This window comes from Sinocyclocheilus anshuiensis, unplaced genomic scaffold (assembly GCF_001515605.1).
Source record: "Sinocyclocheilus anshuiensis isolate Anshui unplaced genomic scaffold, SAMN03320099.WGS_v1.1 scaffold199, whole genome shotgun sequence".
NCBI lineage: Eukaryota > Metazoa > Chordata > Actinopteri > Cypriniformes > Cyprinidae > Sinocyclocheilus > Sinocyclocheilus anshuiensis.
The window spans coordinates 2,703,155-2,718,346 of NW_015552582.1; the positions used below are offsets into that span (position 1 = coordinate 2,703,155).

At 35.8% G+C, this 15,192-nt stretch overlaps 2 protein-coding genes across 2 annotated transcripts in view; both read right to left on the reverse strand.

Annotated features, from left to right (window-relative positions):
- Positions 1-10,900, reverse strand: part of LOC107665302 (GDP-mannose 4,6 dehydratase-like) — a 74,085-nt gene extending 63,185 nt beyond the window's left edge. Inside the window, exon 1 of the mRNA XM_016456128.1 lies at positions 10,637-10,900. Within this exon, the coding sequence (XP_016311614.1) occupies positions 10,637-10,735 (99 nt within the window). The 5' untranslated portion in view covers positions 10,736-10,900. The remainder of the gene's footprint in view (positions 1-10,636) is intronic.
- Positions 10,901-11,568: 668 nt separating this feature from the next.
- LOC107665331 (myosin light chain kinase 2, skeletal/cardiac muscle-like) overlaps positions 11,569-15,192 on the reverse strand; it is a 9,089-nt gene continuing 5,465 nt past the window's right edge. Inside the window, exons 8-15 of the mRNA XM_016456160.1 lie at positions 14,538-14,647; positions 14,288-14,429; positions 14,125-14,195; positions 13,891-14,019; positions 13,661-13,813; positions 13,464-13,542; positions 13,330-13,378; positions 11,569-12,900 (exon numbers count right to left, since the gene is read on the reverse strand). Coding sequence (XP_016311646.1) covers positions 13,334-13,378; positions 13,464-13,542; positions 13,661-13,813; positions 13,891-14,019; positions 14,125-14,195; positions 14,288-14,429; positions 14,538-14,647 — 729 coding nt within the window. The 3' untranslated portion in view covers positions 11,569-12,900; positions 13,330-13,333. The remainder of the gene's footprint in view (positions 12,901-13,329; positions 13,379-13,463; positions 13,543-13,660; positions 13,814-13,890; positions 14,020-14,124; positions 14,196-14,287; positions 14,430-14,537; positions 14,648-15,192) is intronic.

The window sequence follows — 15,192 nt, forward strand, 5'->3', positions numbered from 1 at the left end:
TATGAGACTACAGGAGGGGCAGAGACAATGTTCTCAAGGAATAAAGTTCTTATTTTAAAATTTCTTCCTTTTTTCCCAGTGAAACATATTTCACCAATAGGCGTGTTGATAGGTTCAGGAAAGGGAACTGTTCCTATAGATAGAGTATAATTTTTAAAAAAGCATGCATATGCCAGATGGAATAGCATCCATAACAGTTGTAAACTCTTTAGGAGTTACAGGTATATTATATTCTAAAAGAAATAGAAATTCTACAAGTAATCTGTATACCTAAAGAGCAGACCATCCTTGTTAAAGAGCTGACTAACATGAAATATTCCGTTACTGAACCACTGATTATTGAACAAAGATTTATTCTTAAATAAAATATTCCTATTGTTCCATATGTAACGCCGGTGGAGAGAACATGTTGGTGAAAGTTAGATAGCTTGACAGAAAGTTTTGGGATATCATAGTTACACATTAAGACAAATTTTTGCGCAAGATTTTCGTAATAAAATATCCAAAAACTACTTGCACAGTGTTATATATTTTATGCAGTTGTGTATTTATGTTATTCCAAAAGTTAGAGAAATTCCAATTTTAAACTAGATGAGTACAGTTTGTAGACAAACTTTAAGGTGGCTCAAAAAAGCCTAGCCTGAAAGTTTGAAGTAGTTTTAAAAGCTTGCAGTCTGAAAGTTTGAAGTAGATTGAAAGTTAAAATTGTTTTAAAGATTAAAGTTTGAATGTTTTCAAGGCAATACAGTCTATCAGAAAAATAGATATAAACATATTGCTAGGGTACCTGGGGTGGTTGCTAGGCTGTTTCTAGCATGACTATCATGTTGTTAACATGTTTATTAGCATGATTAGCATTGTTACTCGCATGTTGCTAGCATGATTATCATGTTACTAGCATGTTTCTAACATGGTTAACATGTTGTTAGCATGATTAGCAAGTTAATAGCATGTTTCTAGCATGATTAGCATTTTACTAGCATGTTGTTAACATAATTAGCAAGTTTATTAACGTGTTGCTAGCATGATTAGCATTTTAATAGCACGGTGTTAACATTTTGTTAACATGATTAGCACATTACTAGCATGTTTCTAGCATGATTAGCATGTTACTAGCATGTTGTTAACATAATTAGCAAGTTTATTAACATGTTGCTAGCACGATTAGCATTTTAATAGCATGGTGTTAACATTTTGTTAACATGATTAGCAAGTTACTAGCATGTTTCTAACATGATTAACATGTTACTAGCATGTTGTTAACATGATTAGCATGTTACTAGCATGGTGTTACCATTTTGTTAGCATGAGTAACAAGTTACTAGCATGTTTCTAGCATTTTACTAGCATTTTGTCAACATGATTAACAAGTTACTAACATGTTGTCAACATGATTAGCTAGTTACTAGCATGCTGCTAGCATGATTCTAACATGATTAGCAAGTTACTAGCATGATTAGCATGTTAACAGCATGTTGCTAACATGACTCTAGCATGTTGTTAACATTTTTCTAACATGATTAACATGTTAATAGCATGTTGCTAGCATGATTAGCAAATCACTAGCATGCTACTAGCATGTTTCTAGCATGTTGCTAGCATGATTAGCATGTTAATAGCATGTTGTTAACATGTTTCTAGCATGATTAGCAAAGTTACTAGCGTGATTAGCATGTTAACAGCATGTTGATAACATGATTCTAACATGTTGCTAGCATGATTAGCATGTTAATAGCATGTTGCTAGCCTGATTAGCATTTTGTTACCATGTTTCTAGCACGATTAGCAAGTTACTAGCATGTTTGCTAGCTTGTTTTAGCATGATTAGCATGTTGTTAGCATGATTAGCAAGTTACTAGCATGTTGCTAGCATGTTTATACCATGATTAGCATGTTACTAGCATGTTGTTAGCATGATTAGCAAGTTACTAGCATGTTGCTAGCATGTTTATACCATGATTAGCATGTTACTAGCATGTTGTTAGCATGATTAGCAAGTTACTGACATGTTGTTTGCATGTTTCTATGCTAATACAGTTAAAACCAGCTAAAACCAGTTGAGTAGACAGCTTAAAAACACCATAAGTCTCATTGTATAAAAGTTTTGAGTTTGTCAATGAAAGTCTATGAGATTTTAGGTGGTTTTGCTAGTCTGGTTTACGAAAACCATAAGTCGGATCAGTTAGAAAATATATAGCACACCGAGTCAGATTAGTCTGAAGGTCTGAACCGAGTTTGGTGGTTGTAGCTTGAAAGCTCTAGGAGGAGATAGTGTTTAAATTTTGGCTCAGAAGAATAATAATAAGTTTAAATAGTAGATCAGTAAGTTGGCTTTAACCGTGTTTTCAAAAAAGTCCCGAATGCTTTTTAAAACGCCACCGCCGGCGTTAAAATATGCCACAAACCGTGCATCATTCAACCGGAGCTCCTGGACTAAATTGTTGTAAGCACCATACTGTTTCCTTCCCCGTATAATGTTGCGCACCCACAAACATCGTTGTGAACCAACATTCTCCTCCCCGTTAACTTCAAAAGGCAATGAAAGAGCCAACTTTTTACTCTCTCGACATTTCTGCAGCATATAGCGCTAGGCTACTGTTGCAGCTGTTGTTATAGCAACAAAAGACACCCTCGGCTGCTATTTGTAACCAAAACGCTGCCAGCTTTTTAATTTAATAAAAAAGCGCTCGTCAACTTTTTCTTGCCAAGAAAGACGGCAAGTGTGAACACGCCCTAAGTTGGCTTTCTCAAGCCAGCTTAATAATGACTCGTCCCTGGTCATTGTCGCCGATCAATGATGTAATATCCGCATATCCTCAGTTGCCTCAGTCGCATATCCTCCACTTGTAGAAACTATGGCAACACACAGACACAAATGCTGCTGTACAGTTAAACTAAATCCATTACGGCTGTCACGAATAAAATGCAAATGAAATGAAAAGTGTTGACCGCAGCATTAAATTTAGATCTGCTCAGTATTGCACCATGATTTTTTATGAGTTTTTACAGTGTTGCGCATTATAACCAATCACACACGAGTCTGTTGAGCTTATGAATGCAATGGCCAATCAGAGGCGTTCAGATGAGTTTTTGTTCAGTGCACTGCGCTCGCTGACTGAATTCAGCTCTCACGCGAATTTTCTCATCATAAACAAGATGTACGTATGATGTACGTATGAGTTTTATGAGTGCTTAAACTCACGCTAGACTTAAGTCAGTCATAATGTTCTTTGACAGTGTACATGTTCTTTGCTTGTATTCTCTGTATAATTTATCGCTGTTTGAATAACTATGGAAGGTACAGGTAATAAAAAAATTAATTAATTACCTCATCCGTGAACATCTTCCTTCATAACGTCAAAGTTCGCCTTTGTTATTGTTTTGAAAAAGCGACCTCTAGTGGCGAAAACTTACATATTGTACCTTTAAGCCAATTTATTTTAATTGTATTATTCAATGAGTTAAAATCAATAAAGTTTAAACCACCCTTAATGTGAGAATTTAATATTACTGATTTCTTCAAATAATGGGGCTTGTTTTTCCATAAAATTCCACTGATTACTTTACATGTGGGGTTATTAACGTACAATGATTGAGTGGCTTAAGCAAGGCGAGATAGACCCTCTGCTTTAACAAGCAAACTTCTGCCTTTCAAAGAGAGGTCTCTCTGTAGCCAGTTTTTTTGTTTTTGTAATAATTGGGTTAAAATTTGCAGAGCCCCTAAGGTTATCTTTAGTTATCTGTAAACCCAAATATGTAACACAATTTTTAACTGCAATTCCATTAATTGAAGAAGTCGTACTATTTTTAACTGGAAGTAATTCACATTTATTAAGATTAAGATGTAAGCCTGAAGCTTTAGAGAAACGCTGAAGAATACATAGGGCTGTTGGTATTTGAAGAGAGTCTTCCAAGAACAGGGCAGTATCATCCGCTAACTGGGTAATAATTATCTCTGTATTTCCAATACTGATGCCTTTTAGATGGCTTGTTTTGATATATAAACTTAGAAATTGTGTTGCAATCAAGAAAAGATAGGGAGAGACTGGACATCCCTGTCGAACACCTCGATTTAAGAAAAATCTGGGAGAGGTACTATTACTTAACTTAATTGAGCTATGGACCCTTTTCACAAGACTGTTTAACGGTCATCAGCATCGTAAATCCTCGAAAGTTTTTCATATTTGTATTTTTTTTTTAAATGTATGAACACTATTCTTTGTATTATATCACCTTTGCATCAAATTACCAAAAAAAACAGTTAACACTAATGCGAGGGTGTTTGTAATGCAGCGTCTATGGGTGGGACGGTAAATTTGACATCGTTCTCTCTTCTGACTGCCGTTATCAGTCTCTCTCAATTTTTTTCCTTTTATTGAAAGTCACGAAAACACTATCGTGGAGTTTTTCTTTTGCTATTTGAGCAAATGGGAATGCAAAAAATATATTTGTGGTACTCTCCCATTCACTGCTCTTTAAGTTAACCCAACTATGACGACTTCCGCTGCAGAGAAACCCGGAAATGTGAAAAGGGTCCATTACTGTTCACGTACAACATTTTGATCATATTACAAAAGGGGTCACCAAAGCCAATTCTATGCAGTGCTTGAAACAGAAATTTGTGTTCTAGCGTATCAAACGCTTTATAATAGTCTAAAAATAAAATAAAATAAAGCTTTCTTTTTGAAGTAAATGTGAATAGTCTAACATATCTAAAATTAAAAGTATGTTGTTAGAAATATGTCTGTTAGGCAGAAATCCTGACTGCGTTTCATCAATAATTGAGTTTAACACATTTTAGTCTTTTAGCCAGAACTGATGCTATTATTTTGTAGTCATTATTTAGTAAGGAGATTGGGCGCCAATTGTCTATGAGAAGGTGATCTTTGTTTGGCTTTGGGATTAGGGTAATTATTCCCTGACATAAAGTGGGGGGAAGAATTTTTTTTTCTGTGCTTTCTTTAAAAACTTCTAATAAAAAAGATGCTATTTTTTTGCCAAATAACTTATAAAACTCTGAGGTGAGTCCATCATTTCCCGGAGATTTTCAATTTTTTAACATATTAATCACATTAACAATTTCTTTCAAGGTAATAAGGCTGTCACAAAAGGCTTTATCTGCCACATTCAACTGCTGTACATTCTGGAGAGACTCAAAAAAATAATTTATATCTTGGTAGCAAAATTTGGATGTATATAACTCACTGTAAAATTTTGAATTTTCCAATAATTTTCTGATCTTCACTTAGTGTTCCATCAATTATGAGTTTTGTTATATTCTTTTTTTTTGCTTGCTCCCTTTCTAATCTAAAGAAATACGCAGAGCTTTGCTCACCTTCTTCAAGCCATTTTCTGCACGACCGTATGTAGGCTCCTTCAGCTTTATCTTTATATATTTTATCTAATTGCTGTTTAGCAAGTTCAGCTTTTTCAGAATCAGTAATACCTTCCATATTTTTAGCTAAAAGATTGGCAATTTGAGAAATAACTTCATTCTCATAGGATTTCCTCTTTTTAACTAAGCCACCACTGAATTTACGAAGATATTTACAAACTTCATATTTAGTTAGCTCCCAATTACTGCAAAAATTATTTTCTTAGTGTATGCCACACTTGGCATTTAATGTTACACAATAAATCACGTCAGCAGTGATGTTCTGTGGGTAGCACCTCAATGCATGTGAATTAAATGAATGTATTTTTATTGGGGGAAAAGTTTACTGACTTTGGCACTGACCTCGCTGACGATACAAATCTGGCTAAAGTGTAACAAAATCCTCTTTATATGTATACGTGTGTATCATCTCATGCACATCAACACACTGCAAGGGATCCAAATTAATACAAAAGAATTTAAAAGGCAAAAAGGCATGTTTGTTTCCTTCATTTACCCGCCAACACCACAACAACTGCCAATGGACCCTTTTCACAAGACTGCGATGGCGCGTTTAACATCATCAGCATCGTAAATCCTCGAAAGTTTTTCAAATTTGTATTTTTTTTTTTAAATGTATGTACATTTATAACACTATTATTTGTATTATATTACCTTTGCATCAAATTACAAAAAACTAGTTAATGCTAATGTGAGGGTGTTTCTAATACAGCGTCTATGGGACTGACGGTAAATTTGACATCGCTCTCCCTACTGACTGCCGTACTTCCGCTGCCGAGAAACCCGGAAATGTGAAAAAGGTCCATTAAATGCAAGGCAAGTTCAAACTTCCTGGAAAGACTATTGCTGTGTCCGAAATCGCTCCCTGTCCACTATATAGTGCACTACATCGGGTGTCAGCCATTTTGTAGTGCTGTCCGAATTCTGAGTGAACGACTTCATTCCCTACATTCGTTCACTACTTTTTACCCACAATGCATTCTGATTTCGACCAATGTACACTCGCTGAAGCACTATTTCCCACAATCCAATGTGGAGAACCAACGAGTTGGAAGAGAGAGCGGGAGCGAGCGAGTTTGAATGAGAGATGCCATTTACATCTTTATTATTTCTGGTTTACGTTTATTTCATGCATTATTTATATTAAAATATATAATGTAGGCATTAACTCAGTTTAATATTATATTAATTTACTGAGGTGGCATTTTTGTTAATTTACAAAAATTATAAAAATTTGGTGGATATTTAAAAATGTCCGTTGGTAGCGTATTCATTCTGATGTAAAATTAACGGTTGCCTGAGGGCGCTCTACGACCATTGGCATCTTAGTGCAAAACGCTGCTCGGGAGAGTTTCAAAATACTACAAACAATAACGTGTTAATGTGTGTTTATTTTTGTTGACAGTATTTTAATAGTATTTAATGATTATGAACAAAGCAATACAAAATAAATTAATAATATACCATCAATAAAACCACAAAGCTGACATGGAGGTATGCACAATTACAATATAAAGTTATTTTAAGTGTTATTGCTATTAATATTATTTTCTAAAATAAGGTACATGTAATATAAAAGTACATATGACGAAGATGTTTTTCACGCGCAGACACATCACCATCCGAATCCGTTCACTTCATTTCGTTCACTCCTTTCTGATATAGTCCACTCAACTGCCATACACTATATAGGGATTAGTGAATGAGTGAAAGAGTGAGCGATTTCAGACACAGCTAGAGATTATTTTACTATAGGGAGATGAGAGGGTCTGTATTACTCACTATTGGAGAAAGCGTAACGGCTAACTTGGATCACGTGTCCCTTAATAACCAATCACAATACAACCTTGACGTCATTGAATTTCAGTCGGAGTTGTACGACACTCAATCGCCATTTACGGATCCCATAGGAATGAATGAGAAGTGCCGAAAGCTGAACATCACCTGTCGCAAAAAGTCAGTGGCATTTTTTTCGTGGTAAACTCTAAAAATAGTTCAATCCAAAAGTATTGTTTAGTGTAAAACATGTTGAAGATTAGCAGATAGGCTGTCGATTCATTAAAGGATAAGCCGTTTCCTCTAAAAAGCTGTTTATTCAGCGTAGTGAAGCCTCTCATCCATTGACGTCCATTAAAAAAAAAACAACCTCTGGTCTCCTTTCTCACATACTGCCAGACCCGAAGCGTTAGCTTTAGCCATTACGCTTTTTCGGCTAATGGTTGCAGGCTTGCCTTCTAGTGGCTTTGACAGAATGTTGGGTGAAGCGGTCATAGCTGTGCTGTATTGTGAATAAAACACAGCTGCTGACAATCAGAATCGAGGAATAGGACTAACCATTTTATGTGTAATAAATGTCCCATGGCATTTTACTGTGGGAGAGGCTCTTTACACAGTCATATTTACAACAGCTAACATTTCCTTGATCAGAATATCATTTTTATTTCACTAGAGTGCGTTTGTAAGCATGGGAGTAGCTTTGGGGGGTGGGGTGGGGGTAAAGCATATTTAATGTATTATATTTCAACTCCAAAATAAATGATGCAACCAATTGAATACACTTTAAGTAGCTGATATGGGTAAGTAATAGCAATGTGGTGTTAAAATATAATGGCCAATAGTTTAGCAACAAATAATAAATGAACTGAACTCTACTTACCTCATTAAATATTTAAGTGCTTTGTACAGTCATAGAAATTTCTACATGCTGTATTTCTTTTCAGTTGGAGGGGGATCTAAATGTCAAATTGTGGCGGGAAATGTTTTAATTGGAGTGGAGAATATACAGTTTTTACCATTTAAATTTTACTATTTTGGTCCAAAAAGTCTGCTCAGGACAAAATGGATGGCACATTCAGCTATATATGATGCACAAAAGCAAGACAGGTCTCATAAACGTACAAAGTGAAAACCTGAATACCAATTATCATTGTCTGGATGTCTAGATACACCCATGTTTGTAACATGCTCATGCACTCATAAAAACTCATAAAACAGACCAGAAATTCAAGTTATATACTTTTGTCTGCTTCCTATTTTGAACAGTTTGAATGTTCTTTTACCAGCAATCTGGAAAACAACATCACGCTACCTGCTTATATCTTCAATGAACTTTTGAGGATCAAATTTGTGTCACATGTCTCCTGTTACATAGTTCACTGTGATTCACAATTACAAGAGCCCATGTCGGGCTAGATAAACAACAGCCAACAATTAAAGGGGCAGGCTCACATGAGACTCTGCTTTTTGTTCACAAAAGCTGTAAATGTTGCTTACCATATGCAAATTGTCACATATATATTGTCATTCCAGACATATACATGTATCCACCTTATTCGTGACGAGCCTATTACATTTTGAATTATGGGTGACACTTCCGGTTTGGGGAACTGCTATTCAAAAAGACTGAAATGAATCATGTTAAATCATAAGGTTACCCTACAAATAAAGCCGTCTGTTTGACTGAATGAGCTGTCAATTTTCATTCATGTTTTATTTTCAGATATCATGAGAATAACGTAAGGCTTGGTATTTTAGCGTGATATGTTATAACAAGAATATCTATGGCAAGAGCTCTTTTCAATTGCGGCATTCTTTTCCTCAATAAGTTGATTATTTACTTTTTACCCTTTGCATTCCGCTGTAATAGTATGAGAAAGGACAACATATACTGCACATATGCGGTCTGTTCTCCCAATTTAATTTAAGATATATCCCATGAATAATTCACTGGAATGCACGAAGAATCTCTTGTTTTTCTCCTCAAATTCTCACGTCTGTTTCCAGATTTGTTTGTTTTCACAGGTAAATACAATTTATTATCTGTCAAAATGACTGAAATCACTTTGAAATAGTATCATGCAATGAAGTTAATGAACATTTTGATTAAGGCAAGCATGTTACATTATACAGATTAGGTATGGGCCGATTACCGGTTTCAAGGTATACCGCAATTTGAAAATTTCATGGTTTCAAAACCACTAATATTTTCCGTTATACCGTTCCTGCGGTATGCGCTGTTTTTCATGTCTCCTCAAAGACTGAAAGTGTAGGAATCCCTCAGGTTGAGTTCAGTGTAGAGAGTAACACGACCCTCCTCCTCTTGTTGGTGCAAGCGCGGTCAGTCACGCGTGTGTAGGATGGCCGAACTTAAGGAGCTTCCCCTGGAACTTACGCGATCGGCAACCGGCCGTTTTTTGTCTTATTGCAGCTTGTCTCTGTTCTGGACTTGCACAAACTGCGTTGCATGTTCAGCGGAATTTTTTTTTTTTTTTTTACCCAGTCATTTTTAAAATAACACATTTTAGAGCTGTAACAACAACACCGTGATACCGTGAAACCGTGATGTTTTTGCTTAAGGTTATCATACCGTCAAAATCTCATACCGGCCCATGCCTAATACAGATATACATTACTACAGTGATATTTCACCCGTCCGTTATTGCTGTGGAAAGAATCGGGCTTTTGGGGTCATTCATGGTCTGTTGAAAGTATTTTGTTTATGCTTTCACACTTTTAAATGTCATTTTAATGTTCGATGGTTGAAGGGTGAGTAGAATAATGTCATCTCATTGTACCCAGTTAAAAAAAAAAAAAGATTATTGCGTTCATAGCGAGCATTTCATTGATTGTTTACAGCTTAACGGAAGTTACACCCATAGTTCGCGTAAAGCGTAATGGGGCGTAAGAATAAAGTGCATTCAGTGAAACAAATTACACAGGCCTGCAGTGCTTTTGTCGCGTTGCGTCGCTCGCGTCCAGTTTAGACATGGTGTAAGCTTAGTTGTCAGTTGTAAGTTCGGAAATTACCACGTAAGAAAATGAAACTTCTATACCTTAAAAAAAAAAGTGTTATAGTTTTACAAATATAACTATATTATAGTAATTAATGTATTTTAGCAAAAACTACTATTGCCATGGTTACCGAAAACCACAAAAGCAAGTGAACCAAGGGGGTCAAGGATAAAATTGTCTCATAAAAGCCAGTTATCATTTACTCACCCTCATGTTAGGGACTGACAGCCTCGGGCACTATTCAAGGCATCTTTTTTTCCTCTAATAAGACTGAATGGTGACTGAGACTGTCATTCTGCCAGACATCTCCCTCTGTTTTCCACAGAACAAAGAAAGCCATACGCGTTTGAAACAACATAAGGGTGAGTAATATGACATACTTTTGATTTCTAGCTAAACTATGCCTATATATCATCGCGTCGCATAGGTTGATACGATAATTCACGTTACCTGACCGGTAATGCCTGTAATGATGGCCACTTTCCTCTTCGTCTTGCTGTCTCCGTTCACATCACCACTGGCCGCCGCCGCTGCTGCACATTGAGCCATCGTCTGGAGCTGGTTTCGGTTCGGAGTGTGTCTGTGGGGTCTGGTTCCACTGTGCGCGATCGTTTGTCATGAACAGATGCAAACACATCCGAAACTCCAGCTGCTTGAGCGACACATCAGGAACCTGCACTCAGCAGCCAATCACAGAGCAGAGCGCCTGTGACGTACGCACCACAGAATAAAGAGGAGAGAAATCCTGTTGGCTTGGGGATGTAAATGTGTCACAGCGCCCACTAAAGGAATCGAGGTTCAGGAGGATTTAAACAAACCACTTTTTTACTTTCTCCCTTTATTATTACATATCTAATATAATAATTATTATCGTTATATAATATGCCTACATTTCATAGTAAATCCTAGGCTAGGCCTAAATCACAGCTGAAAAACAGCTTCAACTAGTCAAGGCTGTTTTGCTGGTCTCCCAGTCTTGTCAAGCTGGTCTGTTGGCTGGTTTAGGGTTTTTTTTAGGGTCACATATCATTCTTACTGTACATGATGTTTTTTGCGCCACAGCCATAGATCAAGGCTTTGAACCACTGATGTAATTTTGAATATTTCATGTGTGGAAAAAAATATGCAAACAATTAAAGTGAGAGGAGGAACTCAGGATTATGTGCATTTACAAGAAAATGACTTAAATGCTGTTTCTCCAAGAATAGATAAAATGAATGAACCAGTCAATCAAATGTTTGTTCAAAATATATTTTAATTTAGATAATATTTAAAGTTCTAAGGCACGTACACCATATAAGGCACTTACAACAAAACATCTTTTAAATAATGTACAAGTACTAATATATGAAAGTACTGACATGCTTTTATTTTTCCTAGTAGTTTATGAGCTATTATATTTCAGCATTCCTCAATCCAGTCATCGCATATATAGAAACTGAAATCAAAACATAAAAATAAACAAATCTTTTATTAATGCTTACACATCAAAAAGTGATAGTCCTGGTTTTTCAGCTTTCACTTAGAATCCTAGTGTCTAAAAGCACTAATTTGTTAGCCATAAGCTGACATACAGTACATTTCACCCCATTTATTATATTGTGAAAGCATTTCAAGTAAACATCAGTGAAAGGTGATCAAAGCAACAGTATCTTTATATTTAGAACCACACAAAAACACACAATACATTTGAAGGTAGTGTTCCGTTTTTTTTTTTTCTTTCTTTTTTCAATTGCCTTCATGGAAGGTGAGATGTCTACAACAAAGAGAAGGAGTGAGCAAGACCATATAATCGCCTAAAACAGCCAGTCTTGAAGCCAATGTCCCAGTCTCCAATTTCCAGCTTAAAAAAATCGAAAACAAAAATACAATAAAGTGTGAGGTCAGCAACATTAGCTAAGCATTTGGAGCTCATGATTCTGAATAACTCATTTTGCACAATACATTTGCCCTAAGGGAAACCCTCTGAATGACATTATTGAATAAAATGTGGTAAGTGAGAGCTGAATTTGGGTCATGGCTATTTGTATCAGATAACAGTAGCTACATGCACACAAACAAACTCCAAACTCTGACACTTAGACTTCTTGAAAATCAACAGAAAAGACATAACATTCAAAATGATAGATTATTTGCAGGATTTTGACATTAAGGGTGCTAGATTTTCAAGTGTAAAATACAGTACAGTTTCTTTTGTGAATTCTAATGCCTTCATAAATATTATGCAAATGCAATGTTACCATAAACCAATGATGTACAGAATATTACCATGATAAGACTCAATACATTTGTGCGTATAGAGTATGAATGATGATTTCTGTTGCACTCTTAGTCATTCACATACTTTCTCCAGTCCTGGCCTATTATAAAGTGCACATACAAGACCAAATCCCTGTAGAATTAAGTGTATGTAGTAATTTTTCATAAGACGACAGCCAGCAGTTAAAACCCACTTAAACCAGGACTGGAGCACAGAGCAAGTTCATCACAGAGCCATAAATGTTACCATTTTACAAAATGGTGAAATATTCTTGTGGAGAGCTGTACTTTTAATGTGTTGTATGCTGTTTTAGCTTAAAGTTGAGGTAAGAAGTTAATAAACATTTTAAAGTCAGTATTTGACTGTAATATTGAACAGATGTTGCATAGTTGTTCAGATACAACTGTATTGGTCCAGTGTGTCACCAAGGCACCAGGAGAGCCAATGATCACTTCTGCAGAAAACATGAAGTCAAGGATAGGAGAACTAAATGTTAATTACTTTTTAACATTTAAAGGGACAGTCCACCAAAAAAAATTAAATTCTGTCATCATTTAATTAATAATAATAATTCATTTTATTTATGGGCGCCTTTCAAGACACTCAAGGTCACCTTACAATAATAAAATACAGCTGAAGAAAAAAAAAATTTGATGTACGCTCCCTCATGATTCATTTCTTCTGCAGATCATAAAAGAAGATCTTTTAAAGAATGTTGGAATACAAAATACAATGGAAGTCAGTGGGAACTGAAACTGTTACCAACATTCTTTGAAATATCTTCTTTTGTGTTCCGAAGAAGAAAGGCATACAGGTTTGGAACGACATGAGTGTGAGTAAATGATGACAGAATTGTCATTTTATTTCATGTTATGCATCTTACCTGTTTATCCCTCTGGAGGAGGAGCACGTGAAGAGTGACACTTGTTTTTCTGTGAGAGAAACAGGTTCATTAATTCTTAATTAATTAAGTCACTACTGCACTCATTTAGTCACAAGCTCAAAGCTGTTATTAACCTTATGGTGCAGATGGTAGTGAAGGGCTCGGTCTGAAAGCCATGGGTGTTTCAGGGACTGGGATGCACTCATTCTCCAACTGCACAAAAAATACATAAATAAATAAACATGCATCAAAACACAAACATACTGGTAACATTTCAGAATCAAAAAAGGAGGATTTGTCAAATTTAGCCAACTTTTGGGGACACACAAACCTTTTGCTCTTCACAAGCAGGCGTGAGATGAAGTCTTTGGCCTCCTCAGAGATGTCGGCAAATTCAGCCTCTTCAAAACTCCACTGACATGCCAGGATGTTATTTAGTGTCTCATTATCATCCTCACCCAGGAACGGAGACAAGCCACTGAGCCTACACACGCAAACACAAGTTTTACAAAATTCTCTCCTTTTGGTATTATGATTGTTCATTGATATCTATGGACTCACAGCATGTAAGTGATGACACCTAAACTCCACATATCAGTTGGGAATGAGACAAATTCATAGTTGATGACTTCAGGAGCCAGGAACTCAGGTGTACCAAAGTTCACCCTCAACTTTTCCCTAGGTTTATATCTGAAAGGAAGATGAAGAACAAATCGGCGTGAGAGAAACAGTAGATTCATGAAGACAGGCAGAAAGAAAGCAAGTGTAAACACAGACACAGAAACAAATACTAACCTCCTTGCGAGCCCAAAGTCAATTATCTTCACCTTGTTTGTTTGTCGACTGACACAGAGAATGTTTTCAGGCTGTTGACACAGTAAACACAGGGATTTCAAACTTCTTGTTCTTTTCATGAAGCTGTTCAAATGCATATTATTAACAAGAATGTGTTTGGCACCTTAAGGTCAAGGTGTAATATGTACATCTTGTGCATATGCTGAAGCCCTTCACTGATCTGTCTGATGAACAGCACTGTGTCCAACTCGGTCAGCTTGTAGTTCTCATCTATGATCCGGTCAAACAGCTCTCCGCCATCAACACTAGGGGGTACATAGGGAACACAAAATACACATAGCATGAATGAGATTTACTTAGTGAGATAGGATGTCTGTGTGTGAAACTTCAGTGTGTTTGTGGATGTAACTTACTACTCCATCACTAGAATGATTTCATGTCGAGATTCAAAGGCGGCGTAGAGCTGGATCAGATTGGCATGGTTCAACTGGTTCATCACTTCAATCTCACACTTCACTACCTCCTGACAACACAAACGTGTATGAAAATCAATAATTAATTCCAATACATTTATAATAGTCTTAAAGCAGTGGTTCGAAGACCAGCGCTGTTATTAACTATAGACTAACTAAACTAAATGAAAACTATGAAAAAAATTTTAATAAACGTAAAGCTGAAATAAAATACAATATTTATACAATTTTAACAACTAGACAATTAGATAATTACTAAAAGTGAAATAACTTAAATAAATAGAAATATAAAAAAATAATAAAAAAGACAAAATCACATAACCACATTACTAAAACGTAAACTAAAATTAAAATTGAAAATACAAAAACAAAACCTAATTCAAAATATTAATAAATACTATAATAATATTTACATAATACTAAAATATCACTGTTGTGGGCCACAAAGTGTTCCATAAGTTGATTGGCTGATTTAAAAAAATAATAATTAAAACCACTACCTTAAAGTCATAGTAATGACATCTTAAAGGGGTCATATGATGCTGCTAAAAAGAACATTATTTTGTGTATTTGGTGTAATGAAATGTGTTTATGC